The sequence below is a fragment of the Vicugna pacos genome, chromosome 5 (assembly GCF_048564905.1).
Source record: "Vicugna pacos chromosome 5, VicPac4, whole genome shotgun sequence".
NCBI classification, from domain to species: Eukaryota; Metazoa; Chordata; class Mammalia; order Artiodactyla; family Camelidae; genus Vicugna; species Vicugna pacos.
The window spans coordinates 86,240,731-86,263,505 of NC_132991.1; the positions used below are offsets into that span (position 1 = coordinate 86,240,731).

At 40.2% G+C, this 22,775-nt stretch overlaps 1 protein-coding gene and 1 long non-coding RNA gene across 3 annotated transcripts in view; one reads left to right on the top strand and one right to left on the bottom strand.

The window, feature by feature from the left end:
- The window catches only part of RHBDD1 (rhomboid domain containing 1), a 113,803-nt gene that overhangs the window by 46,790 nt on the left and 44,238 nt on the right, over window positions 1–22,775 (top strand). For both annotated transcript variants that reach the window (XR_001459405.3, XM_015242361.3), the window contains exons 4-6: window positions 9,028–9,116; window positions 12,915–12,971; window positions 22,334–22,474. Coding sequence is in view for 1 of the 2 variants with exons in the window: in XM_015242361.3 (XP_015097847.2) it covers window positions 9,028–9,116; window positions 12,915–12,971; window positions 22,334–22,474 (287 nt within the window). In the remaining variant the exon portion in view is untranslated. The remainder of the gene's footprint in view (window positions 1–9,027; window positions 9,117–12,914; window positions 12,972–22,333; window positions 22,475–22,775) is intronic.
- On the bottom strand, window positions 3,872–17,756 carry LOC140696485 (uncharacterized). The gene is made up of 3 exons (XR_012072916.1): window positions 17,632–17,756; window positions 12,487–12,589; window positions 3,872–3,990 (listed from the first exon to the last, which is right to left on the bottom strand). It is a non-coding gene; the product is annotated as an uncharacterized lncRNA (long non-coding RNA).

Sequence of the window (22,775 nt, forward strand, 5' to 3'; positions counted from 1 at the left end):
TTCAATATGTTGTAGATTTACTTGGAATCCTTGGAATTTGTGCATGGCATAGTCACATGAGAAGTACTTTGAAAAGAAATATTTTTGAGGCCTTATGATTAAAGGTCATCAATTCCACAGACGTTTCATAAGCATTTGCTGTGCACTAAGCCATGGTTTTCCACTGGGATCGGTGGCTTGGACCCCAGGAAGGATTTTGGAAATTTGCAGGGTTGTTTTTAGTTAACGTAATGATTAGTGGGGGTGCTCCCGGCACTTGGTGTGCGGGGACTCAGAGGTGTTAGCTGCCCTGCAGCGTGCAGGACAGTCCCCTCCAACAAGAATGGTCCTGCACACCCGGCCCCACTCCCAATCTGTCGAAAGGACGTTAGTGTAGGTGAAAAAGCTGTTTGTGATTATCTGAGCTGAAAACCTAATTGTGCTTTTCATATAAACACAAAGATTTTCTGCTTTGGCATGGACTTAATATACAATGACTTTTCCAGGAAAATTGTAACTCGAATTGTAAATGTAACTTAAGGGAAAATTGTACTTTGCTTTATTTGGAGTCAAAAGTTAGCTGCCCTCATGTAAAGTCATGTCTCCGATGGAGCCCTGCCTGTGGTGCTTGAGTCACAGAAAGCCCGTCTATGCCCACCTGCATCTGTGAGTCTCACCTCCATGCAGACTCCACGCATAGGGGCAGGCAAAGGACAGCTTCGTGTGTCCTCTGCTGGTGCTGTGCCTGAGCTCTCATAAATTCATAGTATGTTATCATGAATTAAACATTGTTTTTCTTATTTTCACAACTCGGGCATTATATTGAGTTGAGATGGTGTGTGTATTTTTTTTTAATTTCTTTTGGGGGGGTGGGTAATTAGGTTTTTACTTATTTATTTTTTAATGGAGGTACTGGGGATTGAACAAGCACACACTATACTGCTGAGCTATACCCTCCCTTGTCTGTTTTTGAAAGTGTGTATGTGAATATGCTATTTATAAACTCCATTATAAAAAAATAGAGGGAGCATTAAAACATATTTGGGTCTAAGGGGGTGATGGAGGTGTCAGGGTTTGGGGATTGGGATCAGGTTTGCTTGTTACGAAGACTGACTTGTCACATGATGGTGGAAACGGGCTGGGACAGGCCACGCAGAGAGAGAGCTGAGCTAAGACAGTGGCTGTCGGGGCAGCTGGTGAAGGTTCTCATTGATTCCCCAGGTCAGACCCGGGATTCAGTCCCCAGCCATCTAACCACTTCCCTAGATTGTCCCAGAGGCTGGGGTGACATGGGGTGGCACAGAGCAGACGGAGAGATTTGGGGGCAAATAGAATCTACTCGACAGTGAATTTGGAAGATACGGGAATGGGAACTCCAGGATGTGTCTGATGCTGTGAAGTGTCTGGTGAGGAAAAGAACACAAGCCTCACCTGCAGAATTAACACAGACTCTCTAACGTCCGTGCCCCAGTTAAGTGTAGGTGGGGAGACGGTTATTCATTTATTTTCTGTGTAATTTCACTTACCTGTTGCTTTCATTTAATTTGGCACAACTTCTCACTTTGTTTGGAAGAAGAGTTGAATCACAACACAGATTCTGAAGAAACAGTGATGTTCATCTGGAGTGCAATTTAAAAACACTAACATGTGCCAAATAGGAGAAGCCTTCTTAATGCTTTACTCCGACAACAACGTTACCTTCCCCATATTATCTGTTGCTGTTTTTATGTATTTCCTTTAAATCTTGTCTTTAGATATATATGCATGTACTTGTATGTGTATAATGTATTTTATGCCATATACTTAAAGATGTAATGTTATAGTCATATTTTATACAGGTAGTCTAGGAGTCAAGTAAAATGAAGTATGTGAACAATATTTTGAATTATTCTTCCTCTCAATTTCCATTTGGGTATCCATCCACCTACCCACTCAGCTATAGGTTTCTTTTGTCTTTTTGGGGGGGGAGGTAATTAGGTTTTGTTTAATTTTTTATTTAATGGAGGGTACTGGGGATTGAACCCAGGACTTCATGCATGCTAAGCATGCACTCTAACCACTGAGCTATACCCTCTGCCCCTGAACACTCTATGGGATATCTCTATTTAATTGTCCTGCAGGCATCTCAGGATGAACACATCAAAACTTACCTCTTGAATTCAACCCCTACCCTGCCCTTTTACCCCCTCAGCTTCCCCATCACAGTAAACGGTTCCATCATCCATCTCATTGCACAAACCAAAAGCCTAGATCTCTCCCTACACTACATCAGCAAGTCCTTTTATCTCTGCCAACAAAATAGACCCCAAACCAATCATTTCTCTCTACCTTTACTGCTACTACCCTCTTCCAAGTAGCCATCATTTTTCACCTGAACCACATTAAGCCTCCTTCCTGGTCTGCTTACACCAGCCATTCTCACCTCTCCAGAGTCTGCTCTTTCAGCAGACACGGTAGATCACTCTTAAGAATTCTCCTGCTTAATATTCAGTATCTTGTAGTAACTTATGTTGAAAAAGAATGTGAAAACAAATTATACATGTTCATGTATGACTGTAGCATTATGCTGCACACCAGAAACTGACACAACATTGTAAACTGAGTATACTTCAGTAAATACACACACACACACACACACACACACACACTCTCTCTCTCTCTCTCTCTCTCTCTCTCTCTCTCTCTCTCTCTCTTCTTCTGTTTAAACTCCAGTGGCCTCCCAGTGTACTTTTGAAACAACCCAGATTCCTCCCCATGGCACAGAGGCTTATGGGATCTGACTCTGGCCTGCTTTTCCAAATTTATCTCATGCTCATGTCCTTCTGCTAACTCACTGTACTCGGCCACCTGATGGCCATCTCCATGTTTCTAAGACACCACGTTCTTGCCTGCCTCACAGCTCTTCCATGTGTGCTTTTTCTCTGCCAGAAGCTCCCATCCTCACTTTGGGACGTGCTAGCTCCCAATCTTGTGGAAGTCACTTTAAATGCCATTTAAGGAGCCAACCCAGGTCTCTTTAGTGAAAGTAGACTTCTTTTCCTACACTCACCACAGTTGGCAGTTTATGTGTGTGTGTCTGTCTGTTTCCCCCACTAATTGTAAGCTCCGTGAGGCAACAACTGTGTTTGTCTTGTTTATGTAGTAGTCAGTCAATATATGTTTGATGAATGAGTGAACGAATGCTCCTTCCTTAAGCCAGCTCATGGAATTATCTTGCTGCCAGGAATTGAGAGCCAAGGCATTGCTAGGCATCCTCTATTACATTGGAAGCTCTTTTGTAAAAGAGGCTTCTCTTACCTTTGCAATACTTATTTTTGTCCAGATCATGTTTGTCTGGGACTCAGGTTGATGTTAGCAGTCAGCTCCCAGCCCTGTGTCTGAGGTTGGTGCCACGTTTATTAAACCAACATGGATAATAGAGGTTGCATTGCCTTTAAGGGAGATATAATTTTACCTTTGAGGCCAAAGGTGGTGGGAGGGGGCACGAGGGCACTATATTGAGAGAAGCAAAGAGAGAGAACATGTAAACCCAGTCTGTCCCAGACTGCCATTGCCAAAGACACGGGCTGGTGTAGTGGTTGAAGAAAGCATCACCGATGGAAAACAGGTCCTTTAAGGACAGTTTACCTTGGGAAGAAGCAGTCCCATCAGGATTTTCCCTCGTGGCATTAATGTTCAACACCTGAAAAATTCTTGCTACATCTTGTTGCTCTACTGCCAATCTGGGACCTTTAATTAAAATTCCCCGAACCCCTGAGCTTGTGATCAGCTCAGCCCCTACCTGGTAGTAACTGCTTTTACAGGAGGAAATTCTGGAACATACAGCACAATAGGCCACTTCTCACTGACTGCCTCTTACCTTACCTTATTATCTTACCTTGTCCAACACTGTGTCTCCATCAAATTACGTCCTTAATGAGGTCGTTTGCTCTGCGTACACCCAGAGATTATATCTTAGAAGTAATACATTTTCTGCTTTCTGAGCTATGCCTGAGAGGGTAGCCTCTTCAACTGTGGAAAGAATTTTCCGTTTAACAGAGGACCTTTATAGCTTGTCCCAGCTTTCAATCATAGCTTTAGTTTTTGATTCTTTAACAGTGGCACATGGCAGTAGGAACATTTGCATAACAGCTTAGCTCAGCCTTACAAGTAGCCTCTTAAAGGAGTGAGGGTCAGTTGATGCTAGCATGATAGGAAAGAATGCTGCATTCGTGTTGGTGTTAATAATATCTGAATATAGTTTGCATAATTAAAATCCACAATCGTATACTTTTTTCTGGCTTTACTGAGATATAAATGATATGTAACCCACAATCATATCTTCGTCTTAGCTTTGCTCCAAAATTATCTTTCCATCTTCTCTACCCTATATAAGTAATGTGTAGCAACATTGATTTCATATTTGCTTTCATCTTTTTTTTTTTTTAGTTTTTTCTGTAAATACGTATTGAGCCCCCTCTCTGTGTCAGGAAATATCCAGAGAGTAAGAGGGCAAAAAACAATGGCTGATGATTTTTCAAAATTGCAGAAAGACGAGACCTTGGGTTGAAAGAGCACAGCTAATCTCAAGGAGGGTAAACAAATCTACAGCTGGAATGATTGTTGTATAAGATTGTAAATCCAACATAAAGAGAAAATCTTAAAGGCTGAGAGAACAGATGGATTGCCCCTAGAAGAATGACTGCCTGATGGACAGTACATTTCGTAGCAGCAGCAGTAGATCCTAAACCTGTCATCAAAATGGGATGCAACAATAAGGACCTTCTGGATCACACAATGACTAGCAGAATTTTTTACTCTCAGACTTTAACTGAAAGAATTACTGAAAGTTGGATTTTAGAAAGAGGGAAATCAAACCCAGATGTAGGTTCCACCCTTACAGAGCAGTGGCCCGACAAAGAAATCAGACGTGGTCATAAACTTAAGTAAGCTACGTAAATGGCTGCCTCTGCATTAGGATTTGAGTACAAACAAAATGTTTTTCCAGTTGCGTATATAACTGCTTAGACTTGGTGCTGATGTTTGAAATTCTTCTGTTTGTGACAAATTGCTTTCATTTCAGACAGCGGTACTTAATGAGAGATCAGGGGATAGGATCCAAGCCATCTATGAACTTCCTAAAATATAGTGACGTATTTTGCGTATGTGTAGTTTTCCTGCAGGCAGGATTCATGGCTTTTATCAGACATTTAAAGGGGTTTAGAACCTGGACAAGTTTAAGAACTCCTGGATTATGGTCTTGTCCCCTATTAAAATGAAATTACATCAGTACTGAACTTGCTTTGAAGATGAGATAGGATGATCTGAATTTGAATATTGGATCTGTAAGTACTGGTTACGTTGTGGCACTGTTGAGACCCTGGACAGATTATTTGTACACTGTACAGTGTGCAGCCTGTGTGGCCAAACACAGCAGCAGTGATGCTGACTCCTGTGACTTTATCTCACCATCACAATCGGTGTTTGCTTCTAGCTGTTATAATTTCCTGAAGAGAGTCATTAGTGAGCTATCAGATAAAACAGAGCTTCTAAGTGACCAATTTTAGGGTATAATGATAGGCTAGTGCTGTTGTTTTGGTAATTGAGCGCATGTTTTGTGTAATACGTTGTCCCAGTGTGCAGAGGGGAGGGCGGGGGAGGCGGTGTTCTGTTCAGCCATTCTCTCTCCCAGTGAGGTTTGATACTAAAACAGCTATTAATTGGTGGCCAGTATAGCTTGTGTTTTTATGGTACAGTTGTAGTGTATGTCAGATCTGTGTGCGTTACGTGTAATTTTACTTCCACTTCTCCACTCATTCGGTGGTTGTTTACTGAGTGCTAGTGTCAGGCCGTTTACTGTGCTCAGTGTGGTCAGGGATATGCGGTGGAGTATGGTGGTTCTGTCCCTGAGGAATTACCTTGGATTCGGTTAGAGGGTGACAGATCATCACCAAATCCTCAGTCCCAGCCTGAGACCTAGTTAGGTCAAGAAGAAGCTGTTCTTAAGAGCAGGGTTTTCCCAGCCTGCCCCTTGGGGTGTCAGCCTGAAGGTATAACTGAGATCAGAGAAGCGTGCTGAGGAGCCGCGGGCATCCTCAGATGCCACAAATGTCAGAACATCTGTTTAGCTTGCATACTTGTGATCATAATAACACAATCTGTTTCTAAAGCTGTTACACCAGAAGTAGATCCCAGACACTGATCAGATGTGTCTTCTTCCCCCAAAGCCCAGGGCCTCCTTGTGGCTTTGCAGCACCCCCTGGGGCAGGGATAAAGTGCCCTAATCTTAGGACTGGGGTGCCCATCCTGCTGGGGGGAAGATAGTTTCCAGTTCCATTTCCATTTCCTGTCTGCAGGTCTGTTTCCTCTCTCAGGACATGGAAATCTCTTAGAGGGTGAAACGAAGTGGTTTATCACAAGGTTACCTACAGCAAGGTGCCAGTTAATATACCTCTTAAAGTGAGCTTATATTTCCTTTTTCAGTGATGGAATCCTCCCCCTTTTTGTGTGTAATGCTGAGAGAGTCTCAGTTTTGATTGAATAAGATCATAATCTCTTCTTGTTTTTACTTTAAAAGAAGAACATTTTTATAGAGCTTAAACAAAATGACAAGGACAGCTAGAGTTTTGAGACGGAACTTCTGTAGAAAATGCTGAATTTTAAAGGATATTGCAAAATGGTCTCTGGTCTGCCAGCCTCCCTTCCCTAGTTATCTGCAGTTAGATTACCCAACTCGGGCTTCTGCAAACCCATTTAGAGAGATAAGAAATTCATTTAACTGTATTATACTCTAACTTGTAAATGAGATTCAAGGTTGATTGTTTAAAAGGTTGGGGTTTTAAACTGAAATTCTCTCCCATGTCATTTTATATCTATGTGATTCACCATAAAGATTGGTTTAGAACATTTCAAGAATACTGATGTTCTTTTATTCTTTTCAATTAACTTGAGGTTATGATTTTTAAAAAAATTGATTCTGGCCTCTTCTTTGTTTCCCTCAAACTACCACTTTCTTTGCCATTCCTAGAACTAGTTGGAGCATTTATTTAGCCTAAAAATAGAATAAGTACAATTTTGGTTTTGTTTGGAAAAGCTAAAGGAAAGCACAGTTCATACTATTCTTCCCCGAAAATGGGAAACCGAGTATCTGATCCCACGTTTTTATCATCAGGTTAAACATACTGCGAGGTAGGTGTATTTGATGAAAATAGTAGCTCTCCTGAAGGGAATGCTCGTGTGTGTATGTGCGCTTGTGCACTGTGACTTTCGGGGTGTGTGGACGTGCGCAGGGCCTTGCTTGGGGGGTAGGAGGGTTGACTACTGGGATAAGCATCCTGTCTGCAGAAGGCTTCCTTCTGCGTCTTCTCTGAAGTCTCTATCCCTTACCTGTTCTTTCCTGAGAGCCAGCACGTCTCCCTGGCCTTTAGACAGTCACATTCACAGTGGCCGCCTTGCCGGCGGCATCAGGGGCCTCTTTGCCCTGTTCTTTGCTGCCCTGGTCGCCAAGTGTGTTGGATTTGACTCTAGGTCTCGCGTGGGTGAACATCAGCACCACAGCGCCGAGGCGGAAGACACAGCGGGTTTAACTTGCCTCCTGGTGCTCCTGGTGAACCCATCCTGGGAACACATTCAACACCTGTTTGAGAGTCTGTCCTGTGCCAGGCACAGTCTAGGTGTGTGAAATACGTGTGTGAGACCCACAGGACTCACCACGCACTTGGAGTTCGCGTCCGGCTCTTTGGTCACTTTCCGTTGCCCCCTCTTCTGGAGTCAGGGGTCATTTCCCCTCATGTGTTCATACCTATGATATGTATTCATATGCTTCACCTTTTTTGATTTCTTTTTCTTTTTTTTCTTTTGCTTCTAATTTAGCGTAACAGGTGAATAAGACACCGCTGCTGCCCTCAGGGAGTTTGGAGGAGAGGGACAGACAGGCGCACGTGAGCACTCTGCTGCCCAGCAGGCCTGATGCGTGCTCTCGTGAAGGCCGAAGTAGCGGCTCTCAGGGGGGCCGGCAGAAGGAGAGAGCAACTCTTCAACTAGGACAGGGTTCTTTATGACAGGAGTGCTGTCCAGCTGAGCCTCGTGTTCACCTGTGAACACCTGGGGGATCTGGCAGTGGGCTGGGGGGATGGATTTGGCTGGAGGTGAGGCTGGAAGGAAGGGATGGGCAAGGCCAGGGGTCGGAAGGCCTTGACTGCAGGCCAGGGCATCTGGAGACAGAGGAGTTGGTGAGTCCCACAGGGTGGCAGTGACACCCATCACTTGGCTTCTGTTTTAGGAGAATAACTGATAGCTGGGTCCCGGCTGCATTGAGAGCAAAAGCTGAGGGGGGCAGGGAGCCCCGCTGGGTGATTTTCTTTCATTTATTCTTTTATTCATTCAACATATACTTAGCTGAAGCTTGCCTTGTGTTTATATTTAGAGGGGATTGCCAATTTCAGCTGCTGTTTTAAGAAGAGTGGAACCAATTTAATGCTCAATCTCATCATTCAAGCTTGAAGTTTACATTTTGGGTTTTGTTTTTTTTTGTTTTTTTTTGCTGAGCGACTGCAAGATACGTTTTGAGGGGCGGGGAGTGGACATCTCAGTCTCTTCTGCCGAGTTGCTCTTGCTCTCTGCTCACTGGTCAGCAGGGTTGAAAAATGTAGCAGTCTGCTCTGCCGTAAGCATAGGTAGCTCCTGTCCCTCACAGTGGCTGGGTGAGTCAAGATTTAATTAAGAGAAAACCAATTTCATTTATGTTCTGTGATAAGAGCTACAGAGAAAAAATTTAGATATATGATGGGTTGTCTTATCAAAAGGCTTCCGCTGCTCCGAAGGAGCCAGCCTACTTCTCTTGGTCAAAGAAGGATGTTGCATATCATGGTTGTTACTTGCTGTACTTTTTTTTTTTAAAGGTAGGAAATGTTGTTCTTGGGACTAAGTTAAATGCTGCTCAGCATAAAAGATGTGATGTGGAACAAAGCCTGCAGACTGTGACTAATTGACATGCGCTGGGCTAATGAGAAGACAGTGTGTAATCAGCAGCGGAACACACACTCACAAAGGCTCTCCCTTCTCTCCCAGGACTTCCTTCGCCGGGCATCTGGCCGGGATTCTTGTTGGACTCATGTACACTTGTGGGCCTCTGAAGAAGATCATGAAAACCTGTGCAGGTACAGAACAGAACACCTTTGCAGGACAAGTGGGAAGCTCATCTTCATTTTAATGGAAACAGAAGCAACCCCACATTTCCCTGTGGTGCAGCTTAGGAATTCCCTAATAGGCCCTTTTTAAACCAAGAGATCAGCCAGCTGGTGCTGTTCCTCGCACTGTTCTGCAGAAGAGGCTGCAAACCCAGATTTTAAACCTGAGGCTTTCTTTGGGGACAAATAGCAGTATATATTTATACCCACAGCATTATTGCTACTCACAGAAAACCACAATTTCCTTGACATTCAGAAAACTAAAGCGGGTTTAAAATATGCTTTCTTCTATAATATTCCAATAATTCCTGTGCATGCAAGGCAAGGTTAAAAAAAGAAAGACAAATATGTCCTGAAGTGCAAGGCCAGTATTTTAAAGAATTCAGAATGACCACTGGGTCCCTGGTGGGCGAGATATATTCATGCATGGCCAAACCAAGTCTGTTATTGCTTGAAGCTTGGCTTCTGCTTTTTAATTAAATTTTTTTTCCTTCTAATGAATGCTCAATGAAAATATTTTATTTAGAAACATAAGAATTTTTTGACCTCTTCATTTAAAATGCTATACTAGTCTTATAAGAAAACTATTTTGCAAACACTTGTTCTGTAGACCATATGAGTTCCAATCTTTCATCTTTTATTCATGGGAAATCTTCTGAGACTATTTTACCTTTTCATGAACCATATATAATTTGTTTTCACAGTTTGTGCCGATGACTGGTATTCCTGAGAACCATATAATATTCATGATATTAGAGAGATTTCCGAGCGTTGTGCCTTTATTAGCTGGTTGTATTCACTTTCGGGTGATTTTTACAGGTTGTGTTGCGTTGAAGCAGATTTTTATTTTCCTACATTTGCCTGTTACTGTTTCTAGTGTGTGTGCTTGGAGGAGGCAGCAGGAGCTTCATCTATTGAAAATGTCCTTTTTTATTATATTTTTGATACAACTTAATTATGGAAATCTAGTAATGAGCTTTGTTGTCCAAATGCTCTCCTTACTGATAAAGGAAAAGAAATGAGTCTTGAGAGTCTAATGTTTTGTTTCCTTTTTTTCCTGTGTGTCTGAAGATTAAGTGGTTAGTAAAGCTTTCTATGACATATTATGAAATTTAGGCAATCATTTTGTTTTTAAAGAGGATTTTTCCCACAATTATAACATTTAAGCTCTTAGTTTACCTTCTTAAAACCTTGCCTATTTTCTATGGAGACTTACTCTTACATCATTCTATTTTCAAAGTAATGCAGTAGAAAATTAAATACCAAAAGTTGAAACACTCAGTGCTGTTTATACACAGCCTGCAATTTCTCTGCCTTTTTTCCCTGTGAAACTGGAGAAAGGTCAAGAGTGATCTGAGAATTGAGGTGACACAGGAATCCTGTGGAAAATAATCACGCACGTGAAGGCTGCTGTCCCAGAACTCCTGGGAGAGAGCATCACACCGAAGGTGCGGCCTGTCGCTCCTCCCTCTCTCCCTTTCAGCAGTGCTAAATTGCCTGTCCCATCACCCCTGCAGGGATGAGAGAGGGGAAGTCCCTTAGGAAGGGTGAGAGCGTGGCCCTCCTAACTCCCTTGTTGGGGACAAGTTCTCTCTGTAGCCAGAATATCTCTACTCGTGCAGCGGTGTACAAGTAGAGATGATCTTTGAGGTCATCTCTCAAAGACCAAGCTTGGTCTTTTGGAAGGCAAAGGCCATCTCATGTCAACAGGAACCTTAAGGACCTTCAGAGAGTAAAAGTTAGAGTTTCATCATCCCCCCAAAATACATTCTGTTCACTATAGGGCTAACCCCAAACAAAAGAAAGCGCTTATTATAACACTTGTTTGGAAATCATTTAAAATGAGGTATCACCTCACACCAGTCAAAATGGCCATCATTAAGAAGTCTACAAATAATAAATGCTGGAGAGGGTGTGAAAAAAAAGGAACCCTCCTACACTGTTGGTAGGAATGTAAATTGGTGCAGCCACTATGGAGGACTTATTGTTTGATCCAGCCATCCCACTCCTGGGCATATAAATGGAGAAAACTCTAATTCAAAAAAATACATGCACCCCAGTGTTCATAGCAGTGTGGTTTACAATAGCCAAGACGTGGAAGCAACCTAAATGTTCACGGACAGATAAATGAATAAAGAAGATGTCAGGTGTGTGTGTGTGTGTGTGTGTGTGTGTGTGTGTGTGTGTGTGTGTAAGTAATGAAATATTACTCAGCCATAAAAAAGAGTGAAACAGTGCAATTTGCAGCAACATGGATGGACCTAGAGATTATTATATTAAGTGAAGTAAGTCAGACAGAGAAAGACAAATATCATATGATATTGCTTATGTGTGGAATGTAAAAAAAAAATAAATTGTATTTACAAACCAGAAATAGACTCATTGACGTAGAAAACAAACTATGGTTACCAGGGGGAAAAGAGGAGAGGAAGGATAGATTAGGAGTTTGGGATTAACAGATACACATTATTATATATAAAATAGATAAACAACAAGGACCTACTGTATAGCACAGGGAACTATATTCAGTTTCTTATAATAAGCCACAATGGAAAGGAAACTGTATATATGTGTGTGTGTGTATGTATATGTGCAACTGAATCGCCCTGTTGTACCCTTGAAACTAATGTTGTAAATTGACTACACTTCAATAAAAAATAAGAACTAAAAAATAAAAATAAAAATAAATGACTTAGACCTTTATTACAGAGAATCTCTTAATTGTTGAAAAGGTAGTTACAGCCTTATGGCTATTCTGTTCCATTGGATGATGTATCTAGTTTTATGCCAGTACTGTACTGTTTTGTTTATCGTAGCTTTATAACATAAATTGAAATCAGGAAGTGTTAAGATGGCAGTTATCAAAAAGACAAGAGATATCAAGTGTTGGTGAGGATGTTGAGCAAAGGGAACCCTTGTACACTGTTGGTGGGAATATAAATTGGTGCAGCCACTGTGGAAAACAGCGTGGAGATCCCTCAAAAAATTTAAAATAGAAATACCATGTGGTCCAGCAATCTCATTTATGAGTATATAGCCAAAGGAAATGAAATCAGTATCTCAAAGAGATATCTGTACTCCCATGTTTGTTACAGCATTATTCACAATAGCCAAGATAAGGAAACGACCCAAATGTCTGTCCATAGATGAATAGATAAAGAAAATGTGGTATGTATATATGTAGAATGGAATATTACTGAGCCATAAAAAAGAAAGAAATCCTGTCTTTTTTGACAAAATGGATAAACCAGGATGACATTACGCTAAGTGAAATAAGCCAGAGGAAGACAAATACTGTATGATCTCACTTACATGTGAAATCTAAAAAAGTTAAACTCACAGAACCAGAGAGTAGAATGGTGGTTTCCAGGGGCTGGCAAGTGGGGGAAACGAGGAGATGTTGGTCAAAGGGTACAGACTTCCGGTTATATGATGATTAAGTTCTAGGAATATAATATACAGCATGGTGACTACAGTTAATAACACTGTATTATATATTTGAAATTTATAAAGAGAATAGATCTTAAGTGCTCTCATATACATACATACACAATGGTAAATACATGAGGTGATAAATGTGTTAATTAACTTGATTGTGGTAATCATTTCCTAATGTATATGCGTATTAAATCATCACATTGTATACCTTTTAAAAATTCACATTGTACACCCTAAACATGTACCATAATAATTTGTCAATCATACCTCGATAAAGCTGGGGGGAAAGCTTATGGCTACAATGAAAATGTCTGTTTCCTTCATCTTTAGGCATTTTTCCCTCCAACACTGGTTACCCGAGACAGCAATACTACTTTAATAACACAGGTAAGTACTTTATTTCATTTAATACACTTAAACTTATTTTTTGAAATTACAGTGTTTGCTGCTATTGAGTTACATTAATACGAGTTTGAGCTGTTGTAGAGTGCTTCCCACGTTATGTACTTGTGCCTCTAAAATGACTCAAAACTAGGTGGAGGGGCAGTTGCATATTTGGGTGCATTGTTAGAGAACTCCAGGGAAGGAGATAACTGATGTGAAAATACTGTCTGATTGGTTTGAAGTCTCAGATACAGTAAGATTCATACTGGACTCAGGTCCCTTGATTTTCAGCCTGAGACCATATTGCTAGTTAAGTGTGTTGGAATTTAGTTTCAGATACACAGTTCTCCTCCTCACCTGCATATTCAGGAAGAACTATGCTTATCTAGGGGGCTAAGATAGGCATTCCTCTAAAAGTTAATACCATGTGACTTACAGAGGAGAATGTGTTTATTCTAGATGTCTATATAAATAGGTAGAAAGGACTTCCTACTGAGGCATATGACATGTTTTAGGCTAAGGCCCTTACATTCAAGCCTGGAGAGGCTGTACCATAATACCCTGGATCAGCACCGGCAGACAGGATTTAAAGCAGCCATGGCTCTGGACACATCGGGTGTCTGCTGTAGCCCTGCCCACTGAGAACTGCTGTCACTTAAATCTGGGGTCAGCACCCTTTCCTGTAAAGGGCCAGAGAGCTACTGTTTTAGACTCCAACAGCTTTGTCGGCCATGTGTTTTCTCTGCTGCAACTAGTCAACCCGTTGCCATAGCATGAAAGAACCATAAATAATTCATACGCAATGTGTTTAACTGTGTTCCAGTAAAACCTTATTTACAGAAATAGGCAGTGGTTTGTATTTGGACCACAAGCTGTGGCTTTTTGACCCGTGGCTTAAAAATATAAGTACAAAGAATTTCATGTATATATATACGGCACTTGTGCTTTATGTTCCTCACTGGGTTGGCTAGTAGCACGCTGTGAGTGGTCACGTTGTACAAGGGCCAGGCCAGCCACTGTGGGAGAGAAAGAAGGAGCTGTAGTCCCTGCCTCACAGTTTATAACCAGGAGTGAGAATGGAGGTGCTATTCGTTTGAAAAGGTGAAACAATGGAAACTAACAGGACTAATTAAGGTATGGAAAGGTGACTGGTGAACTGTGAGTGGGGTGATACAGAATAATGCAGTGAGAGCTAATAATGACATTCCTTGAGTTTTTACTGAAGTATCTTCTTCTCGTAAACGCCCCCACCCACTCTTCTGATTTCATTTGTCACCATAGGTTAATTTGCCTGAGCTTGAACTTCATATAAATATACTCATTTACTAAGTGTTCTTTTGTATCTGGCTTCTGTCCTTTAACTTCATTCTTTATGATCCATATATTATCGTATGTGTCAGCAGTTTAGTCTTTTTTATTGCTGAATAGCATTTTATTGTTTCAATATACCACAGATTTTCTAGACATCATTTTGTTAACTGATTCCTAATTTAATTCTCTTGTTGTTAGGGAACACAGTGTAGTGATCCTTTCAATTTAACAAGACCTTCTTTTGGCCCAGTGTGTGATCTGCCCTGGTGAACGTACCATGCGCCTCTGAAAAGGATGTGTGTTCTGCCATTGTTGAATGTGGTACTCTACACATACCAGTTAGGTCAAGGTGTTTCACCATCTTGTTCATATCCTCTGTGTCTTTACCTGCTTTTGTATCTAATTTTTCCATCAATGCTGAGAGAAAGGGGTTAGATCTCCAGCCATAATTATGTAATTATCTGTATCTCCCTTTAATTCTGTCAACATTCTGCCTCAGGTGTTTTGTCTTTCACTAAATTTGGAAGAGTTTCAGGTATTATTTCTATAAGCTTTTTTTTCTCCATCAGTTTGCTTCTCCTCTCCTCTGGGACTTTAATGACATGCATTTTAGACATTTTGATAGTGTCCCTCAAGCCCTTTAGGCTCTATTTTTTTCAATCTTTTCCCCTCTGTATTCTTCACATTGAATAATTTCTATTGATCTGTCTTCAAGGTCACCAACTCCTTCCTCCATTTTGCTATTGAACCTGATGAACCTATCCAGTGACTTTTTTTTAATACTGTATTTTTTAGTTCTAAAATTTCCATTTGGTTCTTTTTTTATTGTTTCTTTCTGTGTCTCTGCCGAAAACTCTGTCTCTCTATTCATTGGAAGAGGGTTCACCTTGATCTCACGGAGCATGGTTATTCTATTTCTTCTTTAAAATCTGTCTGATAATTCCAAAATCTGAGTCCTGTCTTGTGCCTGGCACCTGCTGATTGTCCTTTTCTCCTGAGAATTGGTCAGATTCTTCTATTTTGTTTTGATTTTGTATGTCCAGTAATTGTGTCTTACATCTGAACATTCTGACTATTATGGTGAGATTTTAGATTCTGTTTAAAATTCTCTGCAGAATGTTGATATGTATTTGTTTGTTTGTTTGTTGCAGTAGGCAGTTTCCCTGGTTAGGTTTAGAACACAAATTCATTCTGTCTGTGGATTGTGGGTTCCAGTGTCAGTTCAGTTTTCAAATCCTTTACTGTGCTATTTGGGCCTATCCCATGTGTGTACCACTCATGGGATCATCTGATACTTGGGTAGTAAATTATGTAGTAGTTCAGTTTTCAACGCCTTTGCTTCTTTTTTTCCCCTTTGTGTCTATTCATTGCGTGCATAGCTTAGGGATAGGCCCAGGGCTGATGTCAGTTGATCCTCAAAAATAGAAGATTCTTTTGTGTAGATCCAAATTTCCATGTGGTATCATTCTCCTTATGCCCCAAGAACTTTCTTAACTGTTTCCTCTAGTGCAGGTCTCTTGGTAATCAGTTCTTCCAGCTTTTGTTTTACTAAAGAACTAAAGAACATCCTCCCTTCTGATTTTCAGTTACACCGATGTTGGACTATTTACTGTTGTCCCACAAGTCCCTGAGGCTCTGTTTATGTTCTTTGGTGTTTGTGGGCTTCAGTTTGGATAGTGTCTGTGGCCTGTGTGTTCAGGCTTGCTGATCTTTCTTCCTCAGTGTTGACTCTGCTGTCAGTCCCATCTAGTGAATTTTTCTTCTCAGATATTCTATTTTTCAGCTCTAGAAGTTCCATTTAGTTCTCTTTTATATCCTCCATTTCTCTCCTCATTAAATTCATAGTTTTATTTAAATCAGGGGCACAATTATAATGGCTGCCTTAAAGTCCCTGACTGCTAATTCTGTCTTTTTGCATCTGCTTCATTAGACTGATTTTTCTCCTGGTTATGGGTCATAATTTTTGCTTATCTAGTAAGTTTTGACTGGATGCTAGACATTGTGTATTTTGTAGTATTGGGTGCTAGAGTCTTAAAGAACACTGGACTTTGTTCTGGCACACAGCTAAGTTTCTTGATGATTAGTTTGATCCTTCTCAGGCTTATTTTTCGTTTCTTGAGGGTTGGTCTAAAGTAGCTTTTACCCTAGGGTTAATTCTGTGCTACCACTGGGTGTTACTTTTCTGGGATCTCTCCTAAATGCCCTTTATTCAGCAAGGACTCTCTACTCTGGCTGGTTTGAATGCAGAGGTCTTCCAGCCCTGGCTGAGCTCTGGGAATTGTTCTTTTTATAGCTCTCAGTCATCCTTTGCCTGATCTCATGGAATTTCCCCTACATACCCATGGCTTAATATTCAACAACATCTACAGGGGACCCCATGAAGATTTCTGGAGGTTTTCCTATACATGTAGTTTTCCCCTTTTCTGTAGTCTGCCCTGCAAATTCCAGCTCAACTCAGGCAGCCTGCTGTGTCTGCTTATGTTCCCCCTCCCTGCACCATCGTCTGGAAAGTGCCTCCAGGCTCCTTTCCTTTATTTCCTTTCTCTCAAGATTCAAAATCTTATACTGCCTATTATACAATGTCTAAAAACATTTGTTTCATATGTTTCCTCCAGTCTTCTACTTGATTAAGTAGAACGGCCAGTCCAGTCCCAGTTACTCATTCCTGGCAGAGGCAGAAGTCCAACTCAACCGTATTAATGCAGTGCATTCAGTGCTCGGCCTTGGGAGGGAGGAGGCGGCTTGCAGTTACTGGAGGTTATCCAAGGGAAGTGGAGTGCTGGGTCTTGATGAATAAGGGGAAGTTAAAGAAAGTAATGAGAGGAAAGGGCTTTTCAGATTTTTATGAAAAGGCCCGTCTGGGACTATCTAGAAGGTACTGGAATGCCACTGAAGGATTCAATCAGTTGAATGATATTATTGGAGTTACAGTCAAGTTATGTTTTTGATATAGTTCTAAAGGCTTGGATTATGCTTATCAATCCTGGCTGTTCATACGAATCACCTGAAGAGCTTTTACAACATCTCCATGGCTTGAATTCAACCCAGATCAATTAAATCAGAATAAAGATAGAGAGAGGGACTTGGACTTCTTTTTTTTTTTTTTTTTTTTTGAAGCTTCCCAGGTGATTCTAATGGGTTTAGGAACAAAATCATAGGCTAAGATGACTGGGGTTACCTAGGCTTACGGACCACAGAGGTGAATACTGTCACTGCCCAAAGAGGAGGCTTTACTGTGAGGCTGCCACCTCTGATGGTTTGGATGCTCAGAATCCTGGAAACGTGGGCTTGGTGCAAGAGAGGAACAGTTGCTGGACAGCACAAGCTCAGCTGCTTCTGTCTGCGGACTCACCTGAAGAAAGGATGTGTGATGATTAGTTGTCAATGAAGCTGATAAACATAGTCGTTTGAAAGAGCATTGGGTCCTTTTGGTTGTTGGTTATGGAGGCCAGTTCACACTGACTCAAGTATGAGGTTTCTCAGCCTGTGCGACTAGGAAGAGGTGCACTGGACAGGAAGACCATTTTGGTTCCATCTCCCATTGTGATGTCTCTCTTCCTGCTGACCGTATTCTCTCCAGTATGCAGGGGACACAGCTTCTAACACCTCAGAGTTGCTAAAGGAAAAGGGGCTTCTCTCCTGGTTCATTTTTTTAATCTCCAAAAGAAACAAGGATGCTCCTCTGGATGAAGAGAATAATAAGAGCACACTACTCAGACATGGCTTGAAAGATCAGTGATTACTAGTCCTAATATCTCGTGTGGCAGCTGAGAAACTGAGGTTTAGAAATGTTAATTTGGCAAAAATCATGCAGATAGTTATAGAATTAGGGCTGAAAATGCGAGCCACTGAATGCTAGCCCCTGCTTTTTCTGTTGTGCAGCGATGTGAGATGAACATTCTACTGATTTAACTTTACAAAATAGGACAGTTTCTCATACTGACTTTCTTTCTTTCTTTTTTTGGGGGGACTTAAAAAGAAAAAAGGGAAACCCGCTTTTTTCTTCCTTCATATGAAAAGCATAAACCCAGCAGACACACAGATCAGAGAATTAAAGGCAAAAATAAAAGCCCTTTTTACCTTTCTTTCTTTTCCCCTGTAAGATTACCATATTTATATTTCTTCCTCTGAAGTGATTGGATTTCTTCAAAGGCAGAACCACATAAGGCCAGGTGGCCATGCTAATGGTCATCTAGGGAACTTTTATGAGAGCATATGTATCTCTTACAAGTAATGATTTATTCTTAATATGGCTGTCCTTAGCTGGAAAAGTCTTTATAGGTCAGAGAACCTCATGAATGTTTAAAAAGCTGTTACCAATTTTTCTAATCTTGGTGGTGTTTCTTGATCTCTTTGGCCGTGAAATCCTGGTATGTGTATAAGGAACAGATGGAGTAGTTTATAGAATAATGATAACCAGAATTTCTTTTATTACAGAGCCAAAGTATATAACTACAAAAGAATATTAAACTAGTATTCATTGCAGGATATAATTTAAACTTATTTATCTTAAGTGTTTGATTGTTAGGTTTTCCCAGCCATGTTTATTATGAAGATTTAAAAATATCTGATTGGGCCAGCAGAGCAGCTGTAGACAATTTTTGGTCCTAGGAGACCTGTTCTCATTATAATAAATATTGATGGGGTTTTTTTTTGTCCTGTTGAAGACTTATGACTGATGGTGCAGAACCTTTAACCACACTAGTCTCTTTGACTTAAGGCATTAAAACTTTCCCCTCCTCTCTCCCCATGTTTTGTCTGACAAGTACCAAATTAGATTTTATAATATTCAGATGTTTAGAGTTGTAGGCTTAATTTTATTAAGGCCCTGCTAGGTTGGCTTTTAAATAAGAAATAACAAGAAGAAAGATGTTTTTCTGTATCAAGAAAATGGTGCCTCCAATCATAGCAAACTTACCTGTCAGCTAAAACTCTGTAGATGTGTGTAGTATTTCTGGTATCCGTGTAGACAGGTATTCAGAGCTTTGGGGTTATTTTGGGTTTTGAATTAGCTGAATATTTTTGAGAGAAATGCTGCTTAGACCTTCTGTAACAAAATGACTTTCCGCAGGGATTGAAAGTGGTGATGAGCCATATGGGAAAGTGCCCATTGTGCTTTTTGTGTTGCAATAAAATAATTGGCACTCTTAGGGAATTGGGCAGTCTCTCTATCCAGGGATTGCTGGAGCATCCCGTGGTATTCAGAGACTTATCCATAAATATTCTATTATGTTTTGAAACAGTTGCCCCTTTCTTTTGTTCTTTGTGAAGTAGATAAATTGATTGTGTCTTGACCATTTGCCCTCATATAAAAGGTTTGGGGTTTTTGTTTGTTTTTTGGCTTTTTTGGTGAGAAGCATAGAAGGCAAGATTTGTAGCAGTGCCACAGTCCCCTTTGTCTCAGAATATGGAATTTGCTAGTGGCTGTTCCCCAACCAATGGGAGCCGAATTTTTCTGATTGTTTAATTGAGTAAAGACCAATTTAAGGAAGAGTGTCCATATTAAAAATTGTATCCAGATCCCACCTCCGTCCTAAATCACTGCAAAGATTCAGGAAATTTGCTTATATCCTTATCCTAATTTAAATATCATAATGTTCATATTCTGACATGGGAAGCATGAGAGAGAATATGGAAATCGGGTTATTGGAGCTATTTAGTAAATCTCCACTAATTTTTACTACATTAGAAGCAAGGCTTGTCAGAATTAGCCCCCTAAATCCTGAACAATTTTATTTTATGTTTATCTAAATCATTCATTTTTGTGACTTTGAAGGACATTAAATAAAATAGTACCAACATAGAAGATACTGGAATACACAATAGATAGAGGAGTATTGTAATAATCAGTAAAAGTGAACAAAGGCTCTGAATAGACCATTCTCCAAAGAAGATATACAAATGGCCAATAAGCACATGAAAAGATGCTCACCATCATTAGTCATTAAAACAACAGTGAGATACCACTTCATGCCCATAAGGATGGTTATAATTAAAAAGACAGGTACTAACAAGTGTTGGTGAAGATGTGGAGCAATACGAACTCATGCATTGCTTGTGTGAATAGAAAATTATAAAACTGCTTTGGAAGACATTTTGGCAGTTCCAGATGGTTAAATATAGAATTACTATATGACCCAGCAGTTCTACTCCTAGGTCTGTACCCAAGAGAAATGAAATCATATGTTCAAATAAAAACTTATATGCAAATGTTTATAGCAACATTATTTACAGTAAGTAGACAAAAGGTAGAAATAACCCAAATGTCTATCAAATGATGAATGAATCAATAAAATGTGATATATTTCTACAATGGAATATTACTTGGCCATGAGAAAGAATAAAATACTGATTCATGCTGTAACATGAATGAACCATGAAAACATGCTGAATGAAATGAGCCATATACAAAACACCACACATTACCTGAGTCGATTTATAAAATTGTCCAGAATAGGCATAGGTCTAGAGACAGAAAGTAGATTAGTAGTAATTTAGGGCTGAGAGGGTTGGGGGTGATAGCTGAGGGGTACAGATTTTTTAGGGGGAAGAGAAAATGTTCTAAAATTGATTGCGGATGATGGCAAGACTCTACGGATATATTAAAAGGCGTTGAGTTATACATGATAAATTGGTGAATTATATAGTACATCCGTTATATCTCGTGAAAGCTGTTATAAAAACAACATAACTGATAGACGCAAATACTTTGCATGACAAATATTTGTATAAATACATATAATTACATTAGATTATCAGCCAAATCTAGATTAGTGTGTTTTATTGTCGTTTCATTGCTTATTTGAAAATAAAGACTTTTAGAGTACCTGAAAGTTTTTATAAGAAATAGTTAAACTGTTTCACTTTTAATCTTGTATATTAGGAAAGCATTTTATTTATAACCAGCACCGAAGTAAACTTTAAAATGGCCTCAAGACCAGTTATTAGAAATTCCAAATATGAAATCTCAATTAACCAGATTCTACCTTACTGTGTTCTTCTTTCTGGCTTGCTTGTGTTTTTTCTATAGTCTTATTAGAGCAATAAGAAAGTTTAGACTTAAGCAAATACTATGTTGGGTGATATGGAGACATGGAGACACATAGTGAAAGGTAGGAATTTTAATCAACAGCAAAAAGCACATTAATTAAATATTTGAAACATCATCTTCAAAGGGTATGACAATGGAAGGAGGGAAGGGAAACAATTAGACTATTACTTCGCTTTCATTATACTGGAATTAGCTTGGTAATCTTCTATGGGGAGAGGTAACCTCTTCCAAACAAATTCCAAAAAAGTGGGTGATTAAAGACAAATGTAAGGAATAAACTCAATCCGAGTTGAAAAGATTGATGGAAATAGTTTGCAAAAGCCAGCGTTGCCATTTGTTAATGGTGTCTCTGAGTTTGATACCTAAAGCATTAGTTACTGACCAGGTTGTCTCTTTTCTCATTTTACCTAGGAACCAGTTTATCAAAAGTGCTAGTAGTAAAAACATGGTCTCTGACATCGAATTGTAGTTGGAGACACATTGGCTTATATATCTCAACGTAGTTATTACTGTCTGAAGTGTCATACCCAGCACAGCAGTCCTGCAGTAAATGCACTAAATGTTGGTCTGTCTACCGCTCACTGTATGGAGCCACCAGACAGTAAGGCGTCACCAACTATCATTTCAACCATTCCCTTGACTCCAGGCAGGACTTCACTGAAAATACTCCAAGTACTAAACAGCTCTGAACTGAAAAAATTTGTTCTGTTTGTCAGTAGCCCGTTCCAGCCCCCTCTCCAGGACCACTCATGCCTTCCTTTTCAGACAGAAGGACTCATTCATATCCAGTCCCATGTTGGGCGCATGGACATTGACAGTGACAAGAGCATTGTTGCCCACCCTCATGAAGGCATTCTCCCTTGGTCATCTTTTCTTATTTTGAAGATTATTACTATAATCAAAGTGAAGGCATAAATTATTTTCTTGTCTTTGCTTACAGCTTAAGAAGTATGAGAAGGACCTTCCATGGCAGTGTTCCATAACTTTCTCATTGTGCCTGTAGGCTATTCTGGATATCAGGGTTACTTCCCGTACAGCGGGCCGGAGTACTATGATGTACCCAGGAACTACGACATGTACACAGCAGGACTGAGTGAAGAGGAGCAGCTGGAGAGGGCGCTGAGAGCCAGCCTCTCGGACCCAGGTAGGAATTTTGCGCCCTTCACTTATTTTAAAGCAAACGTCACATGGTGAGATGGTCTGAAAAAGAACTATTTGTAGCAAATGAAACTTTAAGTAGTTTATAAAAAGGATATGTAGCTGGAAAAAAATGTGTGCAGATTGTGATTACAAAGAAGGGGGTGTGATGCCCCGTTCCCAACAACCTAAGCTAATAAGGTGCCAGACTATGTATGTATTGTTAAAGTGGTTCTTTTTATAGGCCTACTGCGCTTAGTGCTTTGGCTTTAAAGCCAAGAAACTTAAAAAAAAAAAAATTCTTAGGT